General features: G+C 39.9%; 1 protein-coding gene across 1 annotated transcript in view; it reads left to right on the top strand.

Annotated features, from left to right (window-relative positions):
- Positions 1–571: 571 nt before the first annotated feature.
- Positions 572–23,887, top strand: part of ube2g2 (ubiquitin-conjugating enzyme E2G 2) — a 29,114-nt gene continuing 5,798 nt past the window's right edge. Inside the window, exons 1-5 of the mRNA XM_080412592.1 lie at positions 572–721; positions 4,666–4,701; positions 8,441–8,486; positions 15,062–15,180; positions 23,257–23,397. Coding sequence (XP_080268718.1) covers positions 679–721; positions 4,666–4,701; positions 8,441–8,486; positions 15,062–15,180; positions 23,257–23,397 — 385 coding nt within the window. The 5' untranslated portion in view covers positions 572–678. The remainder of the gene's footprint in view (positions 722–4,665; positions 4,702–8,440; positions 8,487–15,061; positions 15,181–23,256; positions 23,398–23,887) is intronic.

Genomic DNA, 23,887 nt, shown 5'->3' with positions numbered 1-23,887 from the left:
TATTGTTGTGAGTTTGATATTGAATTATTTATTAAAGGACAAATAGAGTGTGCAATACCTCAAGATAATTGCAAGTCAAATACAATTACGGCCTTGTTCACACATATTGTTGATAATGTTGACTCTGACTTTAGTCTTTACTGGCACAATGTACTGTTTGGCTTCAATAATAATAGCAATGAGAAGAAAAATGAGGAATTCATAATTAATTTGATCATCATTCTAGCAAAATTTCATATACACAAATCCAAATGTAGTCATTCCAAACCCTCATTCATTGTATTTGAGATTGAAGCCAGGCAGTACATTACAACAATTTATGACTCAAAAAATAAGACAGCTGCAAGAACTGTCTTTTTGTGTTCACTGTTAGTTGTGTTTTCTGTTAGTAAATCCCCCTGGCTCTGATGTTGTCATATAGATGTATTGATAACTTATTTGTTTGTGTATGTTATTTGTGTGTGTTAATTTTGTTTTGTATTTCATGAGATTATAAATAAAGATTTATTATAAAAAATAAAAATAAAGTAGTGAAGGAGAATACTGAGCATGCGCAGCTGAGCTGTGACGACGACAGCTGCGTCATCAGGGAAGACACAGAGAACAGCTAGCTGTTGTTTACTGTTTGATTATTATTATTATTATTATTACTATCATTTCTCCATTTAGACCTTAACAATGGCCGGCACCGCGTTGAAAAGGCTCATGGCTGAATATAAACGTGAGTTTGAACGGACTTTGTCGTGTCAGTGAAACGACACGTCTCAGAGCGGGTCATCAAACTCTGTGTGACACACCAGTTAGCATTCAGAGCTAACAGCTGCGACCGGCATTACGCCGCGGCCAGTGACCTGTTGAATAATGTGACCGCGGGGGTCACTAAGTGTGCTCCACGGCTCTATTCGTTATGTTTTGCCTTGTAATGTTACTTTAAGTATTTAACAGTGGTGGGAAAAGGTACCATTTTTTTTTACTGAAGTAAAAGTATCAATATATAATACTCCAAATCTACAAAGTAACTACTAACTAAAGTTTTCAAATAATTGTAGTGGAGTAAAAGAACAATATTTGCCTCTGAGATGTAATGGAGTAGAAGTAAAAGTACTGAACAGTTGGAAATACTCCAGTAAAGTAAAAATACAGTACTTGAGTAAATGTACCTAGTTACTTTACACCACTGACAATGGTTTTAAGGAAGATGAAACGCGACCTCTAGAGGAACCGTATTTGATGAGTCACCAATGTCGGCGTAACATTTGTTATGCTACAGGGTTCTGCTGAGCTGTTTCAGGCCCCAGATAAAAGTAATTAGTGTTGATTTATTAACATTTTGATATCAGGGATAATATTCTATAGGTTTCATTAAACATAACTCCTGTGTGAATACAAATGTTTTACAAACCTTAGTTTATAAAGTGGTTGTATCTCCACTCTGTGCTCCTCATAGTCTTGTACAGCATTGGTTCTCAGAGTGGGGTCCGGGGACCCCCTGGGGTCCCTGAGGAGGTTCCAGGGGGTCCCCAGATAAATGATGTATAGTTAAGGAACCAAATGGACCGTTACAGGTCTGTAACTCTGAGAGTGTACAAATGGACCCTTACGGGTCTGTAACTCTGAGAGTGTACAAATGGAACCAAATGGACCCTTACGGGTCTGTAACTGTGAGAGTGTACAAATGGAACCAAATGGACCCTTACGGGTCTGTAACTCTGAGAGTGTACAAATGGAACCAAATGGACCCTACAAATGGAACCAAATGGACCCTTACGGGTACATTTGGTTCCATTTGTACACTCTCACAGTTATGGTGGTCCAATGCACGTCCATATAGATATCATCTATTTTCAAAACATCTTGACATTCTGTGAAAATGTCTGAAAGGTTTTGAACATGTTCACCCCACAAATCTTGTATGGGGGGGGCAGGGTCCTTGGCACCAAATCTTTTCAGATGGGGGTCCACGGCCAAATACACATTAATTTGGGGGTCCTTGACATGAAAAAGTGTGAGAACCACTGACATACAGTATGTCCACATAGTTTAGTCAGAGCTGCGATTATTTGAATGAATAAGACGTTATGTGAACCTCTCTGTATCGTGGTGGAGTGAGTCTGTTAATACAATAATGTAGCTCAAACTTTTTCACGTCAAGGACCCCCAAATTGATAAATATTTGCCCTCTGAAAACATGTTGTGCCAGGGACCCCCCAGAAGCAAGTTTAAAATGTTCACTAATCTAATGTTCAGTGCTAAAAGCTTGTATATCTGCTATTTTTTTTTGTATCATATTTGAATATATATATATATATATATATTTGAACTGGGGACCCCCCTAAATAATCATATTTGAACTGGGGACCCCCCTATGATTATATTTGAACTGGAGACCCCCCTAAATAATCATATTTTGAACTGGAGACCCCCCTAAATAATCATATTTGAACTGGGGACCCCCCACCCTGACAAGTACTTGGAACTGTAAGCATTACATTTAGTTTATCGGTTCCACAGATACATATTGTGAAGTGCGAGGCGAGGCGAGAGCTTTTAGATCGACTTATTAGTGTGGTTGCCCGAATGGGCAACCAGACTATAGTACTCTACCGACTTTATTTCACTGGATAAACTTTTTTCTCACGCGCTATTTCTCCCACAGTTTATTTTTCCAAATGTTGTGCCATATGTCAAATTGACCGGCTTCACCGGGACCAGACTGCTTGTACTTTGCTAAGAGATTGGTTGCAAAGTTTAATTGATATTGATTTATTAGTGCATTAAATGTCCCCATCCACTTCAATGGGAAAATGAAAAAACTCAAATTCAAGTATTTTTTTCTGGGAAACCGTAAGGGCTAGAGTTAAAAGACTTTGAGGGGAGGTTCATAGTTTATTGCAAAATTATTAATAAAATAATTACACCAGTCGGCCACATGGTGGCGCTATAACAGCCCACTTTACGTTTTGGCCTATAACTCTTGAACCGTAGGTCGTAAAATCAAAATGTCTTTTTCCCTGGATTCATTGGGTCACGACGCATCTCCCCATATAGGCCACGCCTATTTGGGTCTGGATAGATTTTTTGATATTGATTTATTAGTGCATTAAATTTCCCCATTCACTTTAATGAGAATTGCAAAAACTCCAATTCAAGTATTTTTTTTCTCGGAAACCGTAAGGGCTACAGTTACAAGACTTGGAGGAGAGGTTAATAGTTTATTGCAAAATTATTAAAAAAAGAATCATACCAGTCGGCCACATGGTGGCGCTATAACAGCCCACTTTACGTTTTGGCCTATAACTCTTGAACCGTAGGTCGTAGAATAAAAATACAACCTACGCGTCTAGTTTCACAATGTTTGCCTCTTTCTTAACGTAATATTTGACAATTTGGCCAATTTGGTATGAAAAAGGTCTTAAAAGTCATTAAATTGTAACTTTGTAAATGTTCAGATACCCTGTATACACTTATACTGTATGTTTGTTTGTTTACTGTTGAGTGAGAAAACAATGTTGCACATTAAGCTAGTCATCTGGGGACCCTTTAAATAATTTGGGGACCCCCTCAGTTTGGGAACCACTGTTTAGATGACAGACACCAGGTTTTGAGCAGTTAAATATGTTGAAACGGCAAACTTTGATTTAGTTTTAGTCATAGTCTTTTGAATAAAATTCCATTTAGTTTCAGTCCTATTTTAGTCATCTGAAATGTTTTAGTTTTAGTCTACTTTTAGTCGACTAAATATCATAACATAGTCGACTAAATCTACAGTTGATTTAATCTTTGGCCGTGGCCGATGGCGTCGCAATGCCTGATTTGTAGACCGGCTACCAAAAAATAGCCGATATACAAGCTTGTAGATCTGCTATTTTCAGAGCGCAACACCCGAGCACATCCAAGCATAAAACGACTCGTCTTTTAGTTCTACTGGATCTAACATATTTTATTTTATTTGTTGACTAAATTATCAGTATATTTAGTCTTAGTTTTAGTCATCATAGCTTAGTTTCTATTTAGTTTTTATTTAGTTTTCTTCAGAGAAAAAAAGTAGTCGACTAGCGTTGATTTTGTTGACTAAAACTATGACGAAAAATGTTCGTCAACTACCTTTTCTTCACTGACGAAAACTAAATAAAAACTAAGCTATGATGACTAAAAGTGAGACTAAATATATTGACAACTTTGTCAACAAATAAAAACTAGACTAAAATGTTAGTGAGGGACTAGTGGAGAAGAGATCCAGTAGAACTAAAAGACAAGTTATGTTTGGTTGCACTCAGCCCGGGTGTTGCGCTCTGAAAATAGCAGATCTACAAGCTCACAACGCGTCGCAGGGCGACGCGTTGTGAGCTTGTATATCTGCTATCAAGATCTGCTATCAAGGCACCGCCAAAATACATTTTAGTCGACTAAATAAACTGTAGATTTAGTCGACTATAATCTTATGATATTTAGTTGACTAAAACTAGACTAACAATAAAACATTTCAGAATGACTAAAATATGACTGATACGACTGAACTTAATGGAATTTGATTCAGAAGACTATGACTAAAACTAAATCAAAATCAACACCGTAGTCGACCAGCATTTTTGGTCATAGTTTTTAGTGGACAAAATGAACAGTGAACGGTGATGACGTTATGACACTTTTTATCTTGTGTTTCAGAGCTGACTTTGAACCCACCGGAGGGAATCGTGGCAGGTGAGCAAATTAGTTCTTATTTTGCATTCTTATCCATTAAGTGTGTCATTTTTAGGTCTCTTTGGCTATTCAAAAATAGTAGATATACAAGCTTGTAGATCTGCTATTTTAGAAAGATCGTGGGGATATGTGCACATTACATTACATTACAGTCATTTAGCAGACACTTTTATCCAAAGCGAATAAGTGCATTCAACATAGGTAGGCAAGAAAACTACTAATCACCAGAAGTCTTAAGTGCATTCTCTTCTAAAACAAGCAACTAAGAGTATACCTAGCACTAAGGTAAAAGTGCAATATATCAGCTATACCTACTTTCTTAAACAGATGAGACAAAAACGGATGAGGCACATCTTTTAATATATATGTTTTAAAGTGAACAATTGTAACTCAAATCTTTGCTTCTGGGGCATTCTACAAATATCTTCTGAATCTCTTTCAATATTTTTTATTGATTTTTAACAATTAAGTGCACAACACTAGACACATAAGACAACATACTCACAATGAAATAAATGAAAACAAGACAGAATCAACAACAAGCCAGCAACCAACAATTGAACGAAGGTTATAAACATTAATAGTAGTAGTCGTGTTTACTCCCCAAATGCAGTTAGACTTCTCATATATTGGTCACTCCCATACAAATTACTCTTTTCCATTCTTCTTTCAAAAACCTTGCAATTGGTGACCAATCTCTTACAAAATCAGCAAGAGTGCCTCTTAATACATGTGATAACCTCTCCGTTGGTAATATGGACATAATTTTCTCATACCATAATTTTATATCAGGGGGATCCTCATCTAACCATTTTTGCAAAATTGAAAGCCGTGAGGCACAAAGATATTCCTAAGATGTATCTATACCCGCTTTCGTAATATCTTCTGAAACAGTAGATTTGGATTTTTCATTTCTTTTAAAACTTATGTTCCTATAATATCAGTGGTTCTCAAACTTTTTTCATGTCAAGGACCCCCAAAATGACATGTATTTGTCCGTGGACCCCCATCTCAAAATATGTTATTCCAGGGATCCCAGAAGCAAAGATTTGATTTAAAAACGTATATATATATTCAAAGATTTGCACACATTTTCACGATCTTTCAAAAATAGCAGATATGCAAGCTCATAGCACGGCACCGAGTGCCGCGCTATGAGCTTGTAGATCTGCAATTTTTTTATTAGCCCAAAGAAATCTTAAAATGACACACAGATGTGTTTCCAGATTGAATGGGTGAAGTACTTCCTGAAACCAGCAGGGGTCAGAATAACACAAATGTTGATGCATTATTATGTGTGACATTCAGTGATGGAACTCACATGTTTTACTTAAGTAAAAGTATCAATACCCTTTTGTAGAAATAGTCTGTTACAGGTACGGTATTCAAAATGTACTTGAGTAAAAGTACAAAAGTATTGGCATCAAAATATACTTTAAGTATCAAAAGTAAAAGTACTCATAATGCGGAAGGTCCCATTTCACAAGTTTTCCAATGTATAAAAGTCAGTTGAAAACAGCAGATCTTGCGATGCGTCGTGTGTGTGTGTGTGTGTGTGTGTGTGTGTGTGTGTGTGTGTGTGTGTGTGTGTGTGTGTGTGTGTGTGTGTGTGTGTGTGTGTGTGTGTGTGTGTACACATACACATACACATACACATACACTCACATATACATACAGGCCTGAAGTGGTTTCTTAATAATAGTCAAAATCTACAAATCAACTAAAGTTTTCTAATAATTGTAGAGGAGTAAAAGTACAATATATGCCTCTGAGATGTAGTGGAGTAAAATGATAGAAAATTGGAAATACTCCTGTAAAGTAAAAAAAGAAAGAAGAAAAACCTCAAAATTGTACTTAAGTCCAGTACTTGAGTAAATGTACTTAGTTACTTTCCACCGCTGCATTCACACTATGGACTCTGTTCAGAGTTTCCCTGTGTGAAGGTCTTTCTTCAAACAAACATGTTTTTGGTCAAATGGTACAAACCTGCATCTTATCACATCAGACTGCTTTGTAGACCCTCCAGAAAAATGCGTTCATGCGATCGCAGAATTTAACGCATAATCAGCAAAATGGCGCATAATTATGCGGGGATAACATTTTTTTCAAAAAGGCCGCATCGCATAATATGCGCATCGCATAATATGCGCTTCGCATCGCATATTTCGCAACTTTTCGCATTTTTCGTAACTTTTCGCATATCGCATATTTCGCATATTGCCGCATATTTCACAACTTCCCGCAATTTCACTGCATAAAATTGCTCCGAGTGCCGCGCTATGAGCTTGTAGATCTGCTATTTTTGAAAAGTCTAGAAAATTTGTGCAAATCATTGAATGTATATATTTTTTTAAAGCTAACATTCTTTACTCAAATCTTTGCTTCTGGGGGGTCCCTGGAACAACATATTTTGAGATGGGGGGGGTCCACTCCACGGCCAAATACATATCATTTTTGAGAATCACTGATATTATAGCAACATACGTTTTTTTTAAAAACTGTTAGGATTTAGAAGACATTAGAATATGTCTTCTAAATACAAACAGTTTTATGAAAAACGTATGTTTCTATATCAGTGTTTCTCTAACTTTTTCCATGTGAAATTATATGTATTTGGCCGTGGACCCCCCCATCTCAAAATATTTTGTTCCAGGGACCCCCCCAGAAGCAAAGATTTGAGTTACAAATGTTCGCTTTAAAAATATATATACATATTCAGAGATTTGCACACATTTTCAGGATTTTTCAAAAATAGCAGATCTACAAGCTCATAGCGTGGCACCTGCCACGCTATGAGCTTGTAGATCTTTTATTTTTGAATAGCCAAAGTATAAAATAATGGTTATATGGTGACACATAGACATTCCTGGTCTTAATGGGTTAATTAAAATACAAAATAAAAAATGTAATGTTTTCTTTTCTTCTGTAAATACAGTAGCAATAATACTGAAAATAGCAGATCTACAAGGTCATTGTGAGCTTTTAGAAAGGCAATTTTTGGGGGGGTATTTTTGCACACTACTGTTATGTGGCAAAGTACAAAATGGCTCAAGTGGTCAATCATGGACCATGAACCATTAAGACCTGGAACGCATCTGTGTCATTTTTACTTAAAATTCAAAAATAGTAGATCTACAAGCTCATAGCGCTATGAGCTTGTAGATGTAGCGCTATGAGCTTGTAGATGTGCTATTTTTTTTTTAATCTTGAAAATGTGTGCAAATCTTTGAATACATTTATATTATTTTAAAGCGATAATTTTTTAACTCAAATCTTTGCTTCTGGGGGGGTCCCTGGAACAACATATTTTGAGATGGGGGGGGGGGGGGGGGGGGGCGAGTGGTCCGCGGCAAAATACATATCATTTTGGGGGTCCTTGACATGAAAAAATATGAGCACCACTGATATAGAAACATATGTTTTTTCAGAATACTGTTAGGGTTTAGAAGACATTTGTAGAATGGGCTTCAGGTCTTAAGCCATTTTTGGTGGGAACCCCTTTTTGTATCTATACCTTTCAGGGCGGGAACCCTTTTTGGGGTTCCTGTTATGTACAGTATATAGCAACATACATTTGTTGTGATTTTTTAATAAATATTTGAAGTTTTTCAGAAAACTTAGGTCAGGATTTTATAAGGCGTTTTTAGAATGGGCCTCAGGTCTTAATGGGTTAATGGACGAATGGGATTTAGTTGACACCAAACTGACCAATGGTGTTTCTGTCTGTGTGTTTCTACAGGTCCAGCCAATGAGGAGAACTTCTTTGAATGGGAAGCTCTGATCATGTGAGTTCTGTAAACATAATGCAAATGTCATTATGATAATATTAATGACACATTCAATCCTGGAACGCATCTGTGTCACTTTAGACTTCTTTGTCTATTCAAAAATCCCGTCTATTTCGAAAAATCCTGAAAAAAATTAGTGCAAATCTTTGAATATCTATATCAGGGTTTCTCAAAGTGGGTGCCGTGGCACCCTATTGTGCCGTGACGCAAGTCCAGGGGTGCCACAGAATACTTTGATAATATTTGGGATTGATCAAAATCACTTCAGTTTAACCACTTCAACCATAACCCTCTATACCCTCTGTACCCTCTGTACTACACCAAACCTCTTCACCAAAAATAGCAGATCACAAGATTAGAGATGCTGGGGTTCAAGTGGATGTTCAATCTGTCCTAATGGAAACTGACATTCTCTCATGTTGTCCTTGTGACATACTGTGTCTTAGGGGGAAACGATTACATTCTTACGTCCCGTAATGTGACATAAATGTAAGGTGCCATAAAGTAACAATGTCATTCAGGGCTGCCGTGGATGAAAACAAATATTTACAGGGGTGCCCTGAGCCAAAAAACTTTGACAACCACTGGTCTATATCTATCTGTATATTTATCTATACATCTATCTATATCTCTCTATCTCTCGATGTAGATAGATATCTATATGTATATACTGTATATACACATACATTCATTTTTAACTCAAGTCTTTGCTCCTGGGGGGGGGGGGGTGGATGGGGTCCCTGGAACAACATATTTTGAGATGGGGGGAGTCAAGTACATATCATTCTGCGGGTCCTTGACATGAAAAAAAGTTTGAGAACCACTGATTATAGCAACATAAGTTTTTTTTCCAAAAAATTGTTAGGATTTAGAAGATTTGTAGAATCCCCCAGAAGCAAAGATTTGAGCTACAAAAAATTGCTTTAAAAAACGTAAAGGTCTATATCAAAGACTTGCACAAAAGTTCACGATAATAACAAAAAAAACTGCAGATCTACAAGCTCGTAGCAGGGCACTCTGTGCAAGGAACCTTTTGAAAGGATAAGACGTGCAGGACGACGCCATGACACTCATGGGTGGCAAACCTCACACCGGAGGTTTGATGAAATACATGGCAGTGGATGGAGCCGGCTGGACCAGCTCATGAACAAACATTATTTATGAACGAATGCGACGTTTGTCATACTGTTTAATGGGTTCAGGAATATAAAAGAAGACATAATTATCACAGGTTGTTTTATAATCACTTGCTTTTCCATGTGCACAGTGCATAATTTAATTGAGGCATCTAAACAGCGGCAGCGATACCTCCGAGACAGTTTCTGTCTCGGAGGTATCGCGAGATTTGGTTGTTGCCAGACAGGAAATGGTGGACAGTCTCGCGATACTTTGGCCGTTCAGAAACATACAGATACCTCTATAAAATGATACAGTGTTCACATCTCTTTAATAATAATAAATTGCATTTATATGGCGCTTTTCTAAGTACTCAAACTTACTCAAAGCGCTTTACAATGGTTCATTCATTCATACAGGGGGGGGGGGCATTGGGAGGTGGAGCGGCGAACAGTCGACGCCAGCGTCCCCACTTTTCCCACATTCACACACCAATGGTGGCAAGCTAGCGCCGACCGAATCATTGGAGGCAATGTAGGGTTCAGTGTCTTGCCCAAGGACACTTCGACATGTGGACAGGAGGAGTTGGGATTCGAACCACCGACCCACGGATCAATGGACGACCTGCTCTCCTCCTGAGCCACAGCCGCCCATCTCTTTAGATACCTCTGTAAACTGATACAGTGTTCACATCTCTTTAGATACCTCTATAACATTATACAGTGTTCACATGTCTTTAGATACCTCTATATAACATTACACAGTGTTCACATGTCTTTAGATACCTCTATAACATTATACAGTGTTCCAGGGGCGTAGCCATGGGTGGGCCTGGGTGGGCCGTGGCCCACCCACATAGAGAGCTGACCCACCCAATCGATTTTGATTAAAAAAATATATATGTTTTTTAAAAATGTGTATAATACATTTATGGATAAAAAATCGGTAAAATCAGGCAAAAATAAGAATTAAATAACATAACCCTAACCCAACCCTAACCCTAACCCTAAAACCGAAATAAAGTAACAAAAAAAACCCAATATCCGCGCAATAACCGCACATTTTCGCGCGCGAGTGAATGCGTGCCCACCCACTCCTGCTCAGGCCCAGCCTATACTAGCGTTCTGGCTGCGCCACTGCAGTGTTCACATGTCTTTAGATACCTCTATAACATTATACAGTGTTCACATGTCTTTAGATACCTCTATAACATTATACAGTGTTCACATGTCTTTAGATACCTCTATAACATTATACAGTGTACACATATAAAAGCAACACAGCGGAAAACAACGTGTGATATTATGTCTTCTTTTATTTTCCTGAGCAGAGTGTTTTATAAAGGTCTCAATGGTTCATAAACAGTGTTCATAAGCTGTCCAGCCGGCTCTCATAGACTCCAATGTTATTTCTCCGACTTCCGGCGTGAGTCTGTCTGCCACCCAGTGAGACCGATCTGCCCAATGGGATTGCATGATAGAGAAAATGGCGTCGACTTCCTTTCCTTTCAAAAGCTTCCTTGACTCTGTGCCGTGCTATGAGTTTGTAGATCTGCTATTTCTGAATAGCCCGAAGTATAAAATAATGCTTATTAAAGCTAAACATCTAAAATGACACAGTATGTGTTCCCGGATAATATATGATTCTAAAACTTGACTGATTCTAGAAACTGTGGAACGTGAAATGCATCCTGTGGTTCAAAAGTGCAATGCCCGTTCCTAATGATAATGTTAGTTGCAGTGTTGGGACAAAAGTAGTATACTCGAGTAAATACTCAAGTATTCAAAAGTACAACGCATTAGATCAGTGGTTTTCAACCTTTTTCATGCCAAGGACCCCTAAATTGATATACATTTGGCCGCGGACCCCCATCTGTAAATGGTGTGCCAGGGACCCCCAGAAGCAAAGATTTGAGTTAAAAATGTTCGCTTAAAAAATGAATAAAAACATTCAAAGCACACATTTTCAAGATTCTTTCAAAAATAGCCAAAGCTAAGTGGTCAAAATGCTTGTGACGCTATGTTAACTAATGTTGCGGGGGACCCCCTGGTACCCCCCCAAGGACCACTGGTGGTCCCCAGACCACTGGTTGAGAACCAGTATAAAGAGAGAATCAGCATAAAGAACGAGAATGCGGATCCGTTTAAAACCTCCAGTCATTTCTGGAGCTATGCGGTTTATATTGCATTCAACCCGTTGAATCCGGGGAACACATCTGTGTCATTTTAGATTTCTTTGGCTGTTAGCAAAAATAGCAGATCTACAAGCCCATCTGCTATTTTTGAAAAGTCGGGAAAATGTGTGCAAATCTTTGATGTAATTTTTTTTTAAAGCGAGCATTTTGTAACTGTCAAATGTCTCAACAAATGCCTATCAGACCCTCAGCCTGATATGGCAGGTTGCCATAGCAACCATATACAGGAAGTTTGACCTCTTTATCACAATTACGGCAAACTGAAAGAGTGGCGGTGTACTAGCAGACATACCTGACCCACAGAAGGAGCCACTCTGCGTCACTCTGCGTCAATCCATGCTACATGGACCCTTTGGGACAGCCAACCCTAACAGCCCCTGCATGGTCAATAACAGCTTCCCTAAAGACTTCTGTGACAACACTCGACTGCCTCATGATGGCCATGGTTACCCACAGTACAGGCGGCCTAATGACCGAGGTTGGGAGGTTGGGACCAGAGGTTAGGGCCGCAAAGCGGAGAGGAGAGGCGAGGCGAGGCGAGGCGAGGCGAGGCGAGGCGAGGCGAGGAGAGGAGAGGAGCCGAGAGGAGAGGCCAGAGGGGCCGGACTTCGTGTGTGCAGAGTGACTAGGCCAGTGCTGTCTGGACCAACCTCGGATCGGGCCTAGATGTGAGGGCCATGACATCTAGTATATATGTCACAGGGAGATTGGAGAACCAGTGAAATTGAAGACAGAGCGCTCGTTTTTAGTCACAGGGCTTCGGGGCGGGGCTTTGATGCGACACGGACCTGTCTTTTGTTGTTCCCCCCCACGTAGCATTTTGGGGGTCCTCATTTTGGGGGTCCACATTTTGGGGGTCCTTGACATGGAAAAGTTTAAGAACCACTGCTGTGTACACTAATGGTGCGGTCACACCCAACTTTGATCTTACCTACAGTATGTGGGCGGAGTCTGCCAATGCTTTTCAATGGGAAAAAAGCGCTTTGTTGCCGTTCGAGGATTCCGTCCCCATTGAAAAGCATTGGCAGAATTAACCCTTTCAATCCGGAAACGCGTCTATTTTAGATTTGAACTATAACCATTATTTTATATACTTTGGCTTTTCAAAAATAGCAGATCTACAAGCTTGTAGATCTGCTATTTTTGATAAATCGTGAAAATTATGTGCAAATCTTTCAATGTATACATTTTTTAAAGCAAACATTTGTAACTCAAATCTTTGCTTCTGGGGGGTCCCTGGAACAAAACATTTTGAGATGGGGGTCCGCGGCCAAATACATATCTAAAAATATTAGATTCTAAATCCTATAACAGTATGTTGCTATATCAGTGGTGATCCAACTGTTCCATGTCAAGGATGTATTTGGCCGAGGACCCCCATCTCAAAATATGTTGTTCCAGGGAGGGACCCCCAGAAGCAAAGATCGGAGTTAAAAATGTTCGCTAAAATATATGTACCGTATTTTCCGCACTATAAGGCGCATCTGAGTATAAGGCGCACCTTCAATAAATGTATTATTTTCATATATAGGGCGCACCGCATTATAAGGCGCATCCACACTATAAGGCGCACTGACGGTGCGACTTATAGTGCCAAGGGAACCAATATTGATACATATATAAGGCGCATCGGATTATAAGGCGCATCTGCACTATAAGGCGCACTGACGGTGCGCCTTATAGTGCGGAAAATACGGTATATGTATATGTATATGTATATGTATATGTATATATACCGTATTTTCCGCACTATAAGGCGCACCGTCAGTGCGCCTTATAGTGCGGATGCGCCTTATAATCCGATGCGCCTTATATATGTATCAATATTGGTTCCCTTGGTTTCGCCACTATAAGCCGCACCGTCAGTGCGCCTTATAGTGCGGATGCGCCTTATAATGCGGTGTGCCCTATATATGAAAATAATACATTTATTGAAGGTGCGCCTTATACTCAGATGCGCCTTATAGTGCGGAAAATATGGTATATATATATATATATACATATATATATTCAAAGATTTGAACACATTCTCCATTTAGATTTTTTCCCCCAAAAATAGCAGATGACAGAAATGCGTTCCCGTATTGAATGGGTTATCACATTAAGACCGGGAACACATCTGTGTCATTTTAGATGTATGTGGCTATTCGAAAAATAGCAGATCTACAAGTTCATAGCGTGGCACAGAGTGCGCCTAGAGTACGACCAAATTGACTTATTTTCTTGCACAATAACGTTTGACATGTGTGTGTTTCTATTTTATACACAACGTGCCTCCAATAAACTCAGCTGAACGTGTCGACTGTTAGTATCTCAGTATCTTTTCACACGGGAGCTGTTTGAATATTGTTCTGTATCAGCGATTAGAGGTCGGTGTGCCGCGTGCACGCACGCGCACACACACACACACACACACACACACACACACACACACACACACACACACACACACACACACACACACACACCCCTCTTCCTTGTTTGCGTTGGACGTAGCACACACATCCATCCTGGATGTGATGTGACTGGCAGAGATCACATGTCAGATATGACACCAGGCTGTGGTCACGTTTATATCTATACCCTCCACTCCCTCAGACACGCCTTCACCTCACCTGACCTGGAGCAGGGGGTCCTCAAAGGGGGTCCCGCAGCAAAAGTAGTTAGTAGTAAAAAAAAAGCTCATGTCTGCAATGCATCAGAATTCGAAATGACTTTTTGGACGGGTGGAAAACTTTAGTTAACCCATTAAGACCTGACGCCGATTCTACATGTGTCCTAAATCCCAACAGTATTCTAAAAAACATGTTTTTCTATATCATTGGTGCTCAATCTTTTTCATGTTGTCAAGGACCCCCAAAATGATATTTATTTGGCCGCGGACCCCCATCTCAAAAGATTTTGTTCCAGGGACCCCCCATGAAGCATAGATTTGAGTTAAAAATGTTCGCTTTAAAAATATATATATTCAAAGATTTGCACACATTTTCACGATTTAAAAAAAATAGCAGATCTACAAGCTCGACACATTGAGGTTAGACAACACACTCTGTATTTGGGCGTAGCTGCATTGGGAACTCCTTATATGGTTATGGCTGTGTCAGAGTGACGTCCACCGACCTGCCCTCCCATTAGCCAATTTGAATATAGGATGTTTCTTAACATTTCTGTCTGTCTGTCTGTCTGTCTCTTTCTCTCTCTCTCTTTCTCTCTCTCTCTCTCTCTCTCTCTCTCTCTCTCTCTCTCTCTCTCTCTCTCTCAGGGGACCAGAGGACACATGTTTTGAGGGGGGGGTGTTCCCCGCCATCCTGAGTTTCCCCTCAGATTACCCTCTCAGCCCCCCCAAGATGAGGTTCACCTGCGACATGTTCCACCCCAACAGTAAACACACACACACACACACACACACACACACACACACACACACACACACACACACACACACACACACACACACACAGAGTACAGATGGAGTCAGAGGAACACATGGCCGTCAGAGGAAAGAGGAAACCTCCGACATCTACACTTCATGGAGTACATTTTTTGTACCGAATTAATGTAACAAAAACACCCACAAAAGTAGCAAACCTTTGCACGCTGCGTGCGCGTGCATTTTATTACATTTCTTTAATGTATATGTTTATTTGACAGGGACAATACAAAAAAACAATGAATGAAGTTATAAAACATGAAACCTTTGCATTGTATGTGGGGTTTATAGCCGAGGCTAATTTGCGACCCCGGTCCCTGGTTAGACGTTTCTATACAGATATCTACCTATGGATTTTTTTTTACAAAAAGGACATGCATGAAGCTCTAATCTAAACAAGTACAAAAGCAATAACATTCCCAAATGACATTCATGAAAGCAGTGACATTAACGTTTTAAAACGTGCCTAACATTAGTGTTCGCAGCTTTGGTTTGATTTCAACCAGTATTTAACCTTTTCATTCAATATTTTGAGATCAGTTAGTTTTTTATTTCAGTTGGTAGGGCGTTCCACAAGTCTATCCCTTTCACTGAATAAGATGACTGACCAAAAGTGGTGCTGCGCATTGCGCATTGCCCTGGTGATTCTATTACTACCTGTCCCTTTCACCTGAGGACAAAGTACAGCTGGGGCGAGATCATTAACTCATTCAGTGCCAATGAAATAAAAAAATAATTGCGAACTGTGCCAGCAATTTTTCAAATTTCTTGTACCTTTTTCAAGTAGTCACAGAATATTTATCTCCAGTATAATCGATCCCCTGATGGGTGCTAATCACTGAGGGTTGCACTGTGTGGTTTCACAAATGTCAACGAGGTCATTGGACCTTGTTGACATTAATTGTCTGCCTTTTGAAAATAACATAATAACATTGAAAAATACATAGTAATAAAAAAGTGCTCAGGAGCCGAGATACAGCCTTTTTCAGTAATAAGTTAAACAAGAAGTGAATGGAGCAGCAAATCTGCAAATGATGATATCTTGGGTTCTGAACGTTTTTTTTTTTAAAAAAAGAAAAAAAATATTATTGTGTATTTATTTTTTCAAAAACACGTCAAAAACGTCATTGGCACGTTGCGCCGTTGCGGTAAAACACGTGAAACACGTCAATGGCACTCAATAAGTTAACACACTTAAAAATGAATTTGATGAAGGAGAATTTAATAAAACTGTCAAAACTAAGCATATTGTATTTTCTAAGAATTATGCAATGGTGCCATTTCATTCGTTTTTGTATCCATTCTTTTCAGTGCTTGTTTATAAAGTGATGTGATTGGTTTTGTAATTGACTCTGAAGTCTGGCTCCAAACAGTAACACAGTATGATATATGGGGAAACAATATCATGGCATGCATAAACAGTTGGGCTGCGTGCAGTGGTATATATCGTCCGGTCATTCTGACACACTTCAGGCTTGCTTACCTTTTTTTATGTGCTAATCAAATTTGAGTCGAGAGTCGAGAATGACTCCCAAAAATGTTGAAATCACTGACTTCCTCAATTTCCTCTTGATCTATTTGAATGTTTAGTTCATAATTTACTCTCCTTCCATGTGTTCCCTTCGGTTCTAAGATGCTCTCTGCGTCCTTGCACATGGCTGTGGTCTTATTTGAACAAAAACAAATTGAAAATAGCCGATCTACAAGCTCACAACGCGTCGCATCGTGACACGTAGTGAGCTAGTAGATTTGCTATTTTCAAATAGTAAGATACTATTTGATTTAATAATAATGTCTAAGACCATAATAATAACTGTGTTACTATTTGATGTAATAATAATGTCCAAGACCATAATAATAACAATATGTGTTACTATATGATGTAATAATAATGTCTAAGACCATAATAATAACAATATTTGTTACTATTTGATGTAATAATAATGTCTAAGATCATATTAGTAATATAATATTTAATAATAACGTCTCATAATGGATAGTTGTACTAAAAGCTGACATTTATAGACGACAGGGATTTCAAAATAAAGGCTCTAATTATCTTCAGTCTTTTCATCTGCCACTCTTCCCTTTCATTTACTGCTATCATTTCATCCCTCTCTCCTCTGCCCCGGCATTCCATTCCCTCTCTCCCTTCATCCCTCAATCCTCCACTCCTCCCTTCATTTCCTCCCCTCCCTCCCTCCATCCCTCTCTCCCTCCCCCTCCCTCTCCATCCCTCTCTCCCTCTCCATCGCTCTCTCCCTCTCCAGCCCTCTCTCTCCCTCCCCCTCTCTCTCCCTCCCTCCCCCTCTCTCCCTCCATCTTTCATCCCTCTCTCTCCCTCTCTCCCTCCCTCTCTCATCCCTCTCTCCCTCCCTCCCCCCCTCTCTCTCTCCTTTCATAATTGAATCATTTCATTCCTTCCTTCTTCATCTTTGATATCAGTGCAATAAGATCCATGCTGCAGGTGTTGATGCTACACACACACACACACACACACACACACACACACACACACACACACACACACACACACACACACACACACACACACACACACACACACACACACACACACACACACCGCAGGTCAAGCATCTTTCACACATAATCACAGGTCACACACACGCATTATAGAACACACACACACACACATTAAAGAACACACGCACACGCACACGCACACGCACACACACACACACACACACACACACACACACACACACACACACACACACACACCATAGACACACCTGCTTCCTCTCACACTCTGGTCCTGCCTGTATGAAACTCACTGCTTCACTTCAAGGAGCTTCTCTGCAGGGTCCTAGTGCAGACCTTTTACACGTCTACATTATAAGGTTTCTTTTCCCTCTACACCAGTGGTTTTCAACTCTTTTTCACATCAAGGTCCATTATTTATTTATTGGGCATTTGAGCCACAGAACCGTTTGATGACATTTAGACTTTCAGAGCCAAGACTTTAGAATATTTTGTTTTGTTTAGACTTCGTCCCGCCTCCTCCCGCCCAACACTCCCTGCTGACTGGTAGACCCCCCCCCCCCCTAATTATTACAGCGACGTTTGAAACAAAAAATAAAATATATATGTGTGTGTGTGTGTGTGTGGGTGTGTGTACGTGTGTGTGTGTGTACGTGTGCGAGAGTGTGTGTAAATTGTAGAGTAGTGACACAAGGCGTGTAGAGTGATGTCAGAGTAGCGACACAATCTGAGCTCAGTGCTGATTACACACACACACACACACACACACACACACACACACACACACACACACACACACACACACACACACACACACACACACACACACACACTGAGCTCAGTGCTGATTACAGGACCAGGCGCTCCCTAGTCATCATCATCATCAACGACAACAACATGGTTTGTGTTGTTACACATGTGTACAAATATGCACACACACACAAACAAAACTGTGTGTGTGTGTGTGTGTGTGATTGTATTTTTATACTAGTGAGGCCCCACTTATTCCCCTGACCTTTAACCCATTAAGACCTGAGGCCCATTCTACAAATGCCTTCTGAGGCAGAGGTTCTCAAACTTATGTTCGTGCCCCCAAAATGTGTATTTGGCCGCCGACCCCTCCCCCACCCCATCTGAATTTTAGCATATGCCAGGGACCCCCCAGAAGAGAACATTTGACCTCCCCCCAAATAATTCTAAATGTTTTGAACACGTTCAAGAATTTTAAAAAATGTTCAAAAATAACAGATGTACATCTGCTATTTTTGAGAAACACTGTTCTAAATCCTAAGAGTTTTCTGAAAAATGTGTTACTGCTGTATATACTGTGTGTGTGTCTGTGTCTGTGTGTGTGTGTGTGTGTGTGTGTGTGTGTGTGTGTGTGTGTCTAAAATGTAATGTGACACAGATGTTTTAATGGGTTAACCTAACCCTGATAGTAACCCTGACAGAAGACGGGGTGGTTCTTGTGTCCTCATACCAAGGCCCAGGGTGGTCCTCGGGTCCTTAAAGGACAACTTTGTTTTTTTACAACAAGGGTTATTTTATTAGTTTGTAATGATAATAATTAAAAGATGAGTGTTAAAACAAATCATGTATTGCTTTCTATTGTTTTTTAATGATTTAGTGATTTTTAACTAAGGGGCGGGGGCATTCGATCCATTGGTAAATAGTCATGAACGCAGCCTCAGATTTCCGTGAAACTTTGTACGCACATCCCCACTAGGCCAAGGAAGAAATGCCACTTGGAATTTTTCAAATCAGCCTCGTGGTGGCGCTGTAAAAGGCAGATTCACGTTTTGGACTATAAGTTATGCCAAAAAGTGAATCTGCCTGTTACAGCGCCACCATGAGGCTAATTTGAAAGTCCAAGCCTAAGTGGCATTTCTTCCTTGGCCTAGTGGGGATGTGGTTAGCGCGATAGCGCGTCCGTTGTTACTTGGTCCACAGTGCCATGGACATGATAACGCGTCGAATAGCTTTTTAATTGTTTTATATAAGATTGCGCTGTAATCCCTAATCTGGAGTGACCACTTTCACTGTAACTCGCATGGATACGGAAATAACGGAAATAACGTCATTTCCACCTCCATCCTCTCTCTGTCTATTGGTTTCCTGCAGATGCCTGTAAACTCGAGTTAATTTGTTTTGCCCTCGTTTCAACGAGGCACAGTGTTTTCAATGGCCTCTGGCTAAGGGAGCGATAGTTCCGGTTTAATATTTTTTTCTCTGGGTGATTAACAGTGATCCCCTTTGTGTTTACAAAAGGTCTGCCGAGCGATCTTAATGAATATACATTTTCTGTAACCAGTAGAAAAGGTACAAAAACTAAAATCGCTGGCAGTGGGTGATTTATTTATTTATGCATTTATTCTGTCAGTGAATAAGTTAACAAGCTCACTACCAAGGCCCACCTCCAGCCACACTTTACCGTCTCTCTCTCTCTCCTTCCTTTGGCAATCTTTTAAAATGTGGTACAAAGACAACTTGACACAGAAATGTTGTGTTGGCAAGGAGGCCGTCTGTCTGTCTGTCTCTCTGACACCCACACACACACACACACACACACACACACAAATGCACACACATGCACACTATCTATCTACCAGCAGTACCTCTATCCCTGATCTCTCTCTCTTCTCTGCACTGTTGTGATTTTATGTGTAACAGTAACAGTCTGGCCCTCATACCAAAGCATGCTACATTTAACACACACACACACACACACACACACACACACACACACACACACACACACACACACACACACACACACACACACACACACACACACACACACACACACACATGCAGGTGTGGCTTTGATTCTGAGGATCCTGTGTTGACTACATTCGTCTGCCCCCCCCCCCCCAAAAAAAAAGAAAAAAATTCAAACACACTTAACCCTGACCTTTAACCCCTCCTCAAACCCAGCGTTCATGACCTTATGTTTAGCACCAGAATATGTCCTTATGTTATGACCTTATGTTTAGCACCAGAATATGTCCTTATGTTATGACCTTATGTTTAGCACCAGAATATGTCCTTATGTTATGACCTTATGTTTAGCACCAGAATATGTCCTTATGTTATGACCTTATGACCTTATGTTTAGCACCAGAATATGTCCTTATGTTATGACCTTATGTTTAGCACCAGAATATGTCCTTATGTTATGACCTTATGTTTAGCACCAGAATATGTCCTTATGTTATGACCTTATGTTTAGCACCAGAATATGTCCTTATGTTATGACCTTATGTTTAGCACCAGAATATGTCCTTATGTTATGACCTTATGTTTAGCACCAGAATATGTCCTTATGTTACAACCTTATGTTTAATCAATACTGCAAAGTAAAAAAAATACTCTGTTACAAGTAAAAGTACGGAATTCAAAATGTACTTAATTTACTTTAAATTTAGAAAAGTATTGGTATCAAAATGCACTTAAAGTTCCAAAAGTATAACATACTCATTGTGCAGAATGTCCCGTTTCACAAGTTTGTTTAAAATGGTTAAAAATCATATGAAAATAGCAAGCTCACAATGCGTCGCATCGTGACGCATTGTGAGCTTGTAGATCGGCTATTTTCAAATGGCGGAAATGTATATAGGGCTGAAGTGGTTAATGTATGTTTTGAAATAATAATACAAATCTACGAAGTAACTAGTAACTTAAGTTTTCAAATCATTGTAGTGGAGTAAAAGTACAATATTTGGATCTGAGATGTAGTGGCGTAGAAGTAAAAGTACTGCAAATTGGAAATGCTCCAGTAAAGTAAAAATACCTACATTTTACTTAAGTACAGTACTTGAGTACATGTACTTTACACCACTGGCTACAGGAAGCTGCTTATCAACACTGATAACCACACACACACACACACACACACACACACACACACACACACACACACACACACACACACACACACACACACACACACACACTCCAGCTCAAAGCTTTGATGGAGATGAAGGCCAAGCCACTGTAGATCTCACTGATATCCTGTGTGGATCCTTCCTGGAGAGACAGTGTGAGGGAACACACACACACACACACACACACACACACACACACACACACACACACACACACACACACACACACACACACACACACACACACACACACACACACAGAGATACATAAGATATGTGTTGTTAGTTTAAGGCAGATCAGTGACAGAGTTATGTAAGGCTGGCTACACACTGGAGGACTTATGGTGGGTTCACACGGGCAGATTAAAAAATACAAAGATACTAAAACACACCGCATCTTTGTCGCTTTGTATCTGTGTTGCTCAACGCGGTCGCTGACGTCATCAAACGTGCGGACATCGGAGCCACAGTTGTAGCTTTGTGTCTTTGTATCTGGAAGTTGAACCCTGCTCAACTTGTAGCAACTACAAACTTCGGATGTATCTTTGTCTCTTCATGTCGCTGGTTTCCATTGAAAATGAATGGTAGCATGCATCTTTTAATCTGCCCGTGTGAACGCACCATTATAGAGTGTTCGGGGAGGCATCAGATCGTTGAGCATTTCTGTACACCAGTCTCTTTTTGAATAGTAACATGGTTGTGGTTTTCACACTATATGTACGATGGACGGCCGACACGGGATGGATCACACACTGCAGATATGTTCACATTTATTTCACTACTTGCGGTCGGGAACAAGGCCTGCACAGGGCTGTCACCATTACAAATTTAAGTGTTTCTGTTTGGCTTTTTAGCTTTCGGAAACATAAGTTGCACAGGGCAGATATGACAAATAACACATATTTAATTACTTTATACTTAAAAATAAACATTAATAGTGGAAATAGCTGATCTATAAGCTCAAAACGCGATGTGTTTTCAGATCTGCTATTTCCACTATTTTTTTATTTTTGGGCGGTGTAGCCGCCCCTATAGTTGGGGTTGGGACACCTCATTAGTACACCCTTCGCTGTACTGTGATTGGCTCATAATTAGTATACCCCTAGCATTAGTACACCCCTAGCTGTACTGTGATTGGCTGACTCTATTCAGCACTGTGATTGGCTAGCGAGACACATGATGAAATTAATAACCTATAAATAGGACTATGCACTTAAAAAAAACATTTTTTTTAAGTGAGCTTCCATCACTGTGATGACCACTGTGATGACCACACCGCCCACTTCACACTGGGTGTGATTTTTTTTAATAAAACAACCTTTCCCTATCGTGTGATAAAACACAGATTAAAAGCAATTGCAGACCCTTGTGGGAAGTCATGCAATCAAGGTTGTGTGTGTGTGTGTGTGTGTGTGTGTGTGTGTGTGTGTGTGTGTGTGTGTGTGTGTGTGTGTGTGTGTGTGTGTGTGTGTGTGTGTGTGTGTGTGTGTGTGTGTGTGTGTGTGTGTGTGTGTGTGTGTGTGTGTGTGTGTGTGTGTGTGTGTGTGTGTGTGTGTGTGTGTTAACCAAGCCATGTGTTCCATTCAACTGTCACTGTCAGTTACATACGTAATGCTCCTCCTCTCCTCTCCTCTCCTCCAGTCTATCCAGATGGTAGGGTGTGTATCTCCATTCTCCATGCTCCAGGAGATGACCCCATGGGCTATGAGAGCAGTGCAGAGCGGTGGAGCCCTGTCCAGAGTGTGGAGAAGATCCTGCTGTCAGTGGTCAGCATGCTAGCAGGTCTGTTATGTTATGTTATATGTTATGTTATGTTAGTGGTGGGAAAAGTACTCAGATATTGTACTTACGTAAAAGTATCAATACTGCAGTATAGAAATATATTCTAACTCTGTTACAAGTAAAAGTCCGGAATTCAACATTTACCTGAGATGCCAATACAAACGTATTGGCATCAAAATGTACTTAAAGTACCAAAAGTAAAAGTACTAAAATGTTTGAGAATAGCAGATCTACAAGCTCCCAACGCGTCGCGTTGGGAGTTTGTAGATCTGCTGTTTTCAAATAGCCTATATATGAAATAGGGCTGAAGTGGTTAATGTATGTTTTATGATATAATAATTTATATCTGCAAAGTAACTAGTAACTAAAGTTTTCAAATAATCGTAGTGGAGTAAAAGCACAATATTTGCCTCTGAGATGTAGTGGAGTAGAAGTAAAAGTACTGGAAATTGGAAAGTAAAAAATACCTCAAAACTGTACTTAACTCTCT

This window comes from Gymnoscopelus braueri (assembly GCF_963280865.1).
Source record: "Gymnoscopelus braueri genome assembly, chromosome: 18".
Taxonomy (NCBI): domain Eukaryota; kingdom Metazoa; phylum Chordata; class Actinopteri; order Myctophiformes; family Myctophidae; genus Gymnoscopelus; species Gymnoscopelus braueri.
This window is presented reverse-complemented; position numbering and strand designations above follow the sequence as displayed.